The following is a 10,632-nucleotide window of genomic DNA, read 5'->3' on the forward strand; positions in this document are numbered from 1 at the left end:
CAGCAACTGCCGACCAGTCCCACATCAATCTCAACGTCTTGACAGAGCGCAGCACTCTGTCATGTTTATCTCTGTGAACGATAACCCCAATGTTGTTCAAGATCCAATCCTCATGATCATGACTCTGGTATAGGTCATCGCTCACCCCAGGGATTTAAATAGTGTTCAAGGCCGTATTTTCGGTTGTGTTATGTTTATCGTAGTTGCGAACATAACAGATGTCATCGCGGTCACTGTATGTGCAGCGATCGTGAATTATTTTAAATTTCGTACAATTTATCATAAAACATAATAATTATAATTATAATTATAAAGAGTCATTTTTAATGATTTTTAGAATGTTTTCTAAACTAAAATGACATATATATATATATATATATATAATATAGTTTAATTATATAGAAGACTTTAAAATTCCGATAATAGGATAAGATAATTAATTCATGATAACATTGTAGCTTTGAGGTCTTGACTCGCCACCGTCTAATGCCAAAATACTCATGGTTTGGTGACCATGGCCCCTCAATGCCCCCAGCATAAATGGCCTCCGCACTGAATTCTTCCAGAAACATTGGGACATTGTCGGACCATCTCTATGCCACACAGTCCGTGGAGTCTTTGAAGGTAAAGATCTTGAAGCTGCTTTTAACAGGACGGTTATTGTTCTTATTCTGAAAGTTAATTCTCCAGAATCTTTCTCTGAGTTTCGTCCTATCAGTCTTTGCTCGGTGGTGTACAAGTTGCTCAAAAAGACTATAGTCAGACGAATTCAGCATCTTATGCGACTCGTCATTGCTCCCAACCAAACAAGTTTCATATCTAGAAGGAATATGACCAATAACATCATAGTCAATCAGGAGGTAATTCATTCTATGAGTCCACAAAATCTAAACTCGGATGGATGGCTATCAAAGTCGATTTAGAAAAGGCGTTCGATCGACTCCGTTGGGAATTCATTCATGATACGTTGACTTCGGCTAATTTTCCAAGGAGACTTATTCGTATTATTATGAATTGTTTCATCCTTCCAAGTCCAATGACATGGTAGCTATTCGAACCCGTTTACTCCACAATGAGGTATCCGCCAAAGGGATTCCCTCTCTCCGTATCTTTTTGTGCTCACAATGGAGAGGCTAGGATATAGTATCACAAATGTTGTTCATTACGGAAAATGGTTTCCTTTCCACTTCTCTAGGTAAGGTACACCTCTTTCCAACTTATTCTTTGCGGACGACCTCATACTCTATGCCCGTGCAAGTATGGACAATGCTTCTACCATCAATACTATTTTGACTGAATTCGTCTCGTACTCCGGTCATCGTGTTAGTACACAAATATTCTTCTTGCCTAACACCACCATGATCTTACGAGACCAAATTAGCTCCTTTTTGGGCTTCAAGATCTCGATTCCCTTGGGAAATATCTCGGAGTAATGGTAATCCATCAACGAGTGAGGTGGTCTGACTTTGATTTCATTCTCGAAAAGATACGATCACGCCTATCGGGTTGGGCTGCTAAAACCTTATCGCTAGCCGGGCGAATCTCTCTTGCGAAATCAGTTCTTGAAGCAATCCGACCATATTTTATGCAGACCTCCTTACTCCCCAAGAAGGTTTGTAAAGACATCGAGCAGCTTATTAGAAACTTCATATGGGGTTCCTCTCCTTCATCGTACAAGACTTGTCTTATCAATTGGAATAAGGTTTGTAGCCCTTTGGATCGGGGTGGTTTAGGCCTCCGTCACGCTTATGAATATAACAAAGCATTTCTCATGAAAATCGGTATTACTGTAGTAACCAAGAATGATGCGATTTGGATCAAACTTCTGAGGGAAAAATATAAACTTGTGGATCCCCTCCCGATTACAATCGGCCGCTCCTCCTGTTCCTCTCTATGGCGATCCCTGGCCAATTTTTGGGATGAATTTAGACCTCATATGGCCTGGTCTCTTGGTAATGGTAATTCAATTAATGTTTAGGATGATATTTGGGTGCATAGGGTTGGCCCTTTGAGAGAGCATGTACTTGAGCCTTCCATTGTTAATCTCTATTCCTATGTAGAGGACTTCATTACAGCTGCTGGTAATTAGAATTTTCCTTTGCTTTCCTCCACGTTCCCACCCAATATTGTTGATCAGATTGCATGAACTTGCTGCCCAAACACCGCTGATGCTGAAGATCTTTGCTGCTGGCGATGGAGCGAACGCTTCACTGTCAAAGAGGCTTACAAAATTCTGATGGAAACCAATTGGGATCCTACCAGCTCGAGATGGAAAGCAATATGGAAATTTCCAGTTCCTCGACGAATCAGGCTCTTCTTATGGTTTGCCTATTCGGATAAGCTAATGACTAATCTTCAGAGGTATCAAAGATCTCTAACTGATTCCTCCTCTTGCCCGCTTTGCAATAATGAGAGTGAATCGATTCTCCACGCTCTTCGCGATTGCACTCGGATCCGAACCATTTGGGACCTCCTAGTGCCAAGCCCTTCTCATCCGATTTTTTTTAATATGGATCTCGCTGATTAGATCTGGGAAAATATTAATTTCACCTTCACCGCTAACGCAACTAACACTCCTTGGAACACCTTCTTCGCTGCACTTGTTTGAAGCATTTGGAAGTCTCGTAACTTCATCTTTCAGGATCCGAGTGCATTGTTCTTTCTAGGTTTGTATTATGCATTGTTCTTTTTAATTTTTTTATTAATTTATCAATATGAAATTCGAAGGAAAAAAATCACGATCGATATCAATACTTTTAATTTTTCTTTTGTAAATAAACTTTGATATATATATATATATATTATATTTATCTTTAAAACTAACTTCAAATCAATTATTTTAAGTATGAATTATATATTATCAACTTTTAAACTTTATATTATTTATATTTGATTTTTTAAAATTATATATATATAACCGGATACTCATGACCCGATAATATAAATACCCAAATATTAACGACTACCTAAACTTAATATAAGACATGAGTCAACAAATATACTATATCGGGTACCCGATATTTGAGATACCCAAACATGCAAGACCCCGTTTTTGAACGCCCCTGCATAAATCTATCTACACATTTGTTGCATCTATTCTCCTCTCTTCTTAGAAACATTCTTATTTTCACTTCGACTACAAGTGTGTGTCAAAACAAACATATTGCGAGAGGTAGTTTAGAGAAAGATGGAAATGAGAGGAGAGGAAAACATAGAAATAGGAGAAGACATAACCCCACCACTCCTTCCCCTCTCCTTCTCCCTCCACGATTCTTTCCGCTCTTCCCATTGTTCCTCTTGCTTCTCCCCTCTCTCTTCCCCCTCTCATCCCTCTCACGCCCCTCTTTACTGCTCCGCCGCCTGCTCCTCCTCCCACTCCGCCATCGCTTCTTCCTCCTCCGAATCGCTCCTCCCTCCCTCCTCTCCCCTCTCCTCCGAACTCCGCACCGCTCTCCGCCTCCTTCTTTCCCTCCCCTCCCTCTGCCCCCACCTCCGCCGCTTCAACAACGGCCTTCTCACTAACCACCATAAGCTTTCCTCATCTCCCGAATTCGCCACCCAAATCCGCCAGGGAGCAATTGCTATGGCCGCCGCGAGGAAATCACGAAACGGAGACTGTGTTCTAGACCAAAGCGACAGCGTTTTACTGGAAGAGGCCGTCTTATGCTTAGTCTTAACCAACGCCGTGGAAGTTCAGGACGAGGCCGGCCGTTCTCTAGGAATCGCCGTATACGATCCTAACTTCTCATGGATCAATCACAGCTGTTCGCCTAACGCAGGTTATCGGTTCTCTGTTTCCCCTCCCAATGATACCTCGTTTGGGGAGGATTCAAGTTCCACGCTGCGGATTGTTCCTAGCATTTCAGAGGACGAATCTGGTGTTTGTAGCTGTTCTGATTACATGGAAGGTTTGTCCTCTTTACTATTTTTCAATATCGATTGCATTTATCGGTACTGCAGACAGCGATTGAACCAGAACTGAAATATTAGAATATTTTAAAAAATATAAAGATTATTTAAACTCAAAATTCAGCCCTAACTAAGCAACCTTACAATGCTCATGTGGTGTACGAGCCTTTGAGAGTTTTTATACCTATATTATCTTGTATTTACCTATATTTAAATAATAAAAAAACTCAAAATTCACACTTAATTTATGTAATATTAAGACTTACAATGACCTAAATTGTTATTAGACCAAAATTTTGAGAACAATGTGTTATCTTTCTTTAGTTAGGTCATACTTGATTAAATATTTAATAATTTTTTATATTTTTAATTTAAATATTTATTTTTACATGAACCAAAATACTATTAAACTAAAATTTTATCAAATATACAAATTTAACCTGGGGCGGGGGCATGTCCCCTTCGGGCCCTCACTATGCTCCAATCAATACCGCAGTATAACAGCCTGACTGGAACAATCATTTCTTGTATATGTCACCGATACAGCAATATATCGTCTGACTGGAACAATCATTTCTTGTATACGGCACCAATACTACCGCTTACGGTCATTCCTTGATTTATTGCAGGAGCTAAGGGATACGGATATGGTCCGAAAATAATAGTGAGGAGCATTAAGAGAATCAAGAAAGGGGAGGAAGTTTGTGTTTCATACACTGATTTGCTTCAACCGAAGGTGTTTACTTATTTTCTAATATTGCAATCTACATTTTGATTTAATTATCAAGTCTTCATTTTTGAGTTGCAAAATGAGCGTCTGCATTATGGCTAGACTTTAGTCGTAATGTGATTGAACTGTGTCACTATCATGTTGGAAGAATGCATAGGTTTAGCAATTGCAATTTCTAGGTGTTTATTTGAAGGCTATTGATGATTGTCTTGGATGTGCTCTTCACTGAGTTAGCGTGCAAGCTTGTGTCAAAATTTGTTGTAGATTTGGATAGCATGGAGTATTGGTTTATTAAGTATTCCTAAACCATTATCTTTAATCGTCGGTTCCAAATTATGGGATTTATCATTTTGTTTGTTTATTGGAAAATTTGTGAACTTCATTTCGAGAGCTTTGCATAACAAATTTGAACTTAGTATTATATCAAAGAGAAGATCTAAAATCTTAGGCCATTCAAAGAATGCAATGAGTGAATGAATTAAGGTAAACACAATGCCTGTTACATTATTGGAAGTTTTATATCTGTTCTAGAAAAAAACATTTTCATAATCTCACATGCTGTGAAAACCAACGTAAAAATGGAAACGTAGGCATACTGAATTGCTCTGAATTAATGTGTTGTCACATATGTTGGTCTGTATTCTTGTTTTGATTTCATTGTTTCATTTCTTTTCTGTAGGCAATGAGGCAATCAGATTTATGGTTTAAATATCAGTTTACCTGTTCTTGTAGGCGATGCGCCATGTATCCCTCTTATGTCGATCATGCTTTAGAGGTAATGATAAACTGCATAATTCTCCTGATTTAACCAGTGTGTGTTTTCCCCTCCCCCGGTCCCCCCCCCCCTTTTTTTTTCTACTTGAACACATCGATGTCATTTATTTCAGCTCAGAGGCTTGCAATGGATCAAGATTCAAGTACTTATTTTTGTTGCAATCTCAAATATATTTTCAATTGTCATACATGATTGCCCCTTAATGGATTTGATACTCCCTTTAGCTTTCTACACACTAGGGCTGGGTCCACATTTTTGGTTAGGAAGGTGTACAAAATCATCCCTTCATAGGACTTGATAATCGATACTCCCGTTAGCTTGCATGTTGAATCTGTTTGAAAGATATATTGACTAACCTTTCCCTTAATAGTATTGATTGATGGTTTAGATTTTCTAATTAATAAATTCCATACTAGTTGCAAAAGATTATTTGGTATTTATCTCCCTTTCCTTTATGCTCCTGCACTGTCAACTGATTTTAGCTGTGTTTTAAATCGGGTTTACTTTCCATATTTTTTTTCCTTGAAATTCTAGTAGCATCATTATTTGTTCAACTTATGAATTCTATGAACAAGCATTATAAAGAATCATCAGCACTTGCAGGAATTGATTTCCAATCCGAGCTCTTCAAGTTTGCACTTTGATTTCGATCTTTATAGGGATGAAGCAAATAAAAAGTTGTCTGATTATGTCGATAAAACTATTAACGAGTTTCTATCAGTTGGTGATCCTGAGTCCTGCTGTATGAAGCTTGAGAGTGTGCTGAGCCTAGGTCTTCAGATTGAGCAAATAGAACACGGGGATGGGAAATCACATCTCAACGTCAAGTTTCATCCCTTTCACCATGTTGCTCTCAGTGCTTATACGACGCTCTCTTCTGTATATAGAATACGTTCTTCTGACGTCTTAGCCCTACATTCAAGAACAGATGAATCTCTATTCAAAGCTTTTGACATGAGTAGGATCAGTGCAGCTTACTCTCTGTTGTTGGCAGGTGCGAGTCACCATTTGTTTTGTTTGGAATCTTCTTTGCTTGCGTCTGCTGCAAATTTCTGGAAGCAAGCAGGGGATTCTTTATTATCCCTCGCTAGAAACCGTGTCTGGAACTCATTGGGGTTTCTGGTCTCAGATCTCTCGACAGTTGTGAAGTATAAATGCTCCAAGTGCTCATTGCTGGACATCTCGGCTGCCGAATTCTTTAGCCAAGCGGAAAGAGCGAATGTTGAAAACATATCTAGCGATTTTCTTGCTTGTGTTAGCAACATGGCACCTATGATTTGGAGATTTCTCATTAATGGTTGCCATTACCTTGAAACAATTGAAGATCCATTCGATTTTCAATGGCTTGCACTCCTGAACCGTGATGAAGAGCATGATGGTTTCGTAAATGAGAGCAGTAGTTTTGAACATCGTGCGGAATTGTATACTAATGAAAGGAGGATACATATTTACAAGGTTGGTATCCATTGCTTAATGTACGGTGTAATTTTAGCACAAATTTGTTATGGGCAGAATTCTCATTTTACCCCTATTCTGAATCTTGGAGAATACTTTGTAAATTGATTCATGAAACTAATTAAAATTATGAAACATAAGTGTTGTGTCTCTTATGGATCTCTGTAAAATTGATATCCGTTACATGCATTAACTCTTGGAGAGTATCTTCGAACGTAAAGATACCTCCAGACTCTCAGGAAGTGTCAATACTTGACATGATTTCCATAAGACCCATCAAATCAAAATCGACTAACAATTCATCGCATCAATTATGTTTGTTAACCTTCGAATATTCATAATAGCCTTATATTTGACATATGCATCGAGTGTCACTATAAAAAGTTATATACTTTATATATGCATCGAATGTCACTATAAAATCTTTGAGAGATAATTTAAGAATATTTTTCATTCTCTTTTTTTTTATGGAAACAAAGGATCTCGTCATATAATCATTGTCTATTGTTTTCCGTTCAAATCGGAAGGGATAAATCATCTATAGTCATTATAACTCATTTATTCCTATCACCAGTAAGCAATAATAGTTAAATAGACATGTCATTGGAGTGAACTCAATATTTCATGAAATAATGTTATTATCATTGAAAATTGAATGACTAAATTGACATGTGATTAAAAAATAGGTGGTAATACCTTAAATCCGACTGAGCTAAAATGTCACATTGGATTGCCGAGGCAACCACTAAAATATCAAATCTTTTCATTTTCATTTAAAACATTATAATTACATTTAAAGACATCCTTAACCGTTATAAAATAGTTTTACAAACCTAAGCTCTGTGACATAGTTTAAACTAAAATAACATAATCTCAAAGTTTACAAACTCAATGCAATAATAAGGGTCCTATGAATACGCATGACCACTAAAAGTTATAGCACAATACTTTGAAATAGATATTTGAAGTCCTGCTGTGATGGTGCTCCACAAACGGCTCAACCTATTAACCTACGAATGGAAACATTATGAATCTTATAAACATAAGCACACTAAAAGACATGATAATAAACAATATATACATGTATGATTATTGATAACTCCGTAAAATGACTACTTTTAAGGCCTTTTTCACTTAAGTTATTGTTTGTCTAAGGGTTCATTTAGGTCATTTTAGATCCATGTAGCTGCATATAATTGCATTTGTGGTGGTTGTGTTATTTTATTTTGTTAAGGTCTTGTATTAGGAGGAAGGTGTGGTTTTTAGTGATGTGCAGGAACTAATAAGCAAAGGGCGAGCTGGGAAAGAATGTCATGGCATCACACGTTGCTGAAGCAGAATGAAATGCCTTGGCATTTATGGCGCAGAAAAGGACAAAAAGATAATTTTATAAAAGAACAACTGGCAAGGCACGTGTATGATGGTTACAACTGCCTACTGGGGACCACTATCACCTGTGGAGATAGACCTCACACATAAGGAGTGACTCTAGGAGTATGATGGGTATTTTGAATGTAAAAACCCATGAATACCCTTAGATATTTTTTTATTATTTAAAGCACCACATAAGAGAGAGAAAATAAGGTTACACACCAACTGGAAATCTCCATTTTTTTTCATATTCTCCACCGTTCTCTTCCTTCTATTTTTAGTGGTGTTCCTCCATTAACAAGCTCTAAGGAGTGGGGAGCTAGGCGTCCGAGAGGAGCTAACGAGCTAAAGCGGTTTGTGGTGGTCGAGGAGAGCTCTGTTAGTGCACGTCGAAGGCTTTTTCCCCCTTCCCCTTTTCTGTTATTTCTCATTTGATTTGGATTGCGAGGAACGAGTAGATTTTATGATTTATTTCATGGATTATTCGAACCCCACCATGAACTAGCTTTATTTGGTTAGAGTTCACTATAGATGTTTAAGTTCTCTCTTTAATGGATGATTGTTCTTTTTCTATGATTTTATTTGTTTTGTTTATGGTGCTTACTGTCTTAAGGTTGTAGGAGCTATGAGAGTAGACATTCCTTAGGAAAATACTAAGTGTTTGAGAGAAACTAAGGAGGATGAACATAAGAAAAAGGTTTTAGATAATAACTAAGCCTAATTCACCCTTAAACATAAGGTTAGGATTTCAATCGACTAAAAGGAGTAGTGCTCGATCGAGAGGGTAGATGTTAGTGTGAATACTGAATGAAATTGTCGTGACATATTCTGTTGCAGTGATGGGATTCCTGCACATGCTAACGTCAATAGGTATTGCCATGGCATTCTCATCCTATCGAGTCCCTTGACTAGAGATAGCATAGGGCACCTTTAGTATACTCTGTCGGGCAAGTAAAACATAGAAGTGAGATCATCCTGAGAAGTTAGACTTAAGTTTCCTAAGTGGCATGACCAAAAAATGGTGCCACAGTATTTTCAAGTTGGCCAAAAAGTGTTACTTTACAATTCCAGACTTAAGCTCTTTCACAAAAAGCTCAAATCTCAATGGTCAGGACCATTTGAGGTGCATCATGTCTATCCCCATTGAGCATTTGATGTTAAAAATGTCGACGATGGAACAATCTTTAAGGTGAATGGTCAGCACCTAAAAATTTACAACGGAGCTCCAATGTTTTGTGACAATATCTGCACGTCGCTTGAGTGTGCCTGCTCAGTAAACCAAATTTCAATGCCACAACATTGAATTATGCTAATTGTGCATAAATAACGAACTTAATTTTTTTATCTTTATTTTTATTCTTATTTCTATTATTCATGGATAATAACAATTTGTTTAGTACTGTAGGGACCCACAAATAATTAGGGATATACGAAGGAGCGATTTTAAAGGGGAAAGAAAAGACAAAACAATTAAAGTGGAAATATTCTTTTATATTTGTTCATTTTTAATTTTATTTCCATATTTTTTGACTTGTCATTTCACATCACATTTAATTTTACAGTTTACTTTTTCCCACCTACCCATTTTACCCCTTCCACTCACATCATTTTAAACCATCCTCTCTCTCTCTCCCTCCCTCGTTATTTCTTTTAACTTTTCATTTTCATCTTATTCTTTTATTATTTTCCTCCATGATCGAAGCTCTTAACACAAGCAAAGCTCTCTCATTTTTGCTTTTTCTTCCTTCAAACCATTAAAACAATTGTACAAACGAGACCCACGGAAGCTGAAACTACTATCCCTCAGCAGTTTGTTGACGATAAGGCAAAGGAGCGACTTCAAAATTTCAAGAACTGTGAGCTTTTTTCGAGTTGACAGACTCATTTGCATGCTCTACACGGTGATATAAGAAATTTCTTTGGTTATCTAAAGCACAAGGATGTTGTGGTGGAATACTTTATTGAACTATATTTTGATATAACAATTTAAGGTAAAATGTTTTTGGACTTGAATTGAATTTATTCAAAAGTTTTCGAAGTTTTCAAAAATAATTCAAAGTCCTTAAAAGTGGAATTGAGCACAAAATACATTTTTTGTAATTAGTATCGATACATCATGAACAAGTATCGTTATTGTTCATATGGTACCCATACCAAGGTAAGGAAAGTATCGATAATCACTAGGTAGTACCGATACTACCAGCTTTGCTCAAATTCCAGAATACAAAATGGTATCGATAATACTATGTATAGTAGTACCGATACCATTGCCATAGTATCGATACCATCAGGCTCCAACAGCTAGTTGATTTAAATATAACAAAGGTAGTACCGATACTCCCTTTAGTAGTACCGATACCCCTTGGTTTGTGCAACTTTGTTTTGCACAAAA

General features: G+C 37.2%; 1 protein-coding gene across 1 annotated transcript; it reads left to right on the top strand.

Annotated features, from left to right (window-relative positions):
• The first annotated feature begins 3,104 nt into the window (after window positions 1-3,104).
• Window positions 3,105-7,499, top strand: LOC120201456 (protein SET DOMAIN GROUP 41). Its single transcript, XM_039202067.1, has 5 exons — window positions 3,105-3,908; window positions 4,539-4,645; window positions 5,319-5,414; window positions 6,018-7,009; window positions 7,465-7,499. Exons 1-4 carry the CDS (start codon window positions 3,188-3,190, stop codon window positions 6,975-6,977), a joined length of 1,884 nt encoding a protein of 627 aa, XP_039057998.1. The 5' UTR covers window positions 3,105-3,187; the 3' UTR covers window positions 6,978-7,009; window positions 7,465-7,499.
• The last annotated feature ends 3,133 nt before the right edge of the window (window positions 7,500-10,632 follow it).

This window comes from Hibiscus syriacus, unplaced genomic scaffold (assembly GCF_006381635.1).
Source record: "Hibiscus syriacus cultivar Baekdansim isolate YM2019G1 unplaced genomic scaffold, ASM638163v2 tig00007238_pilon, whole genome shotgun sequence".
Lineage (NCBI taxonomy): Eukaryota > Viridiplantae > Streptophyta > Magnoliopsida > Malvales > Malvaceae > Hibiscus > Hibiscus syriacus.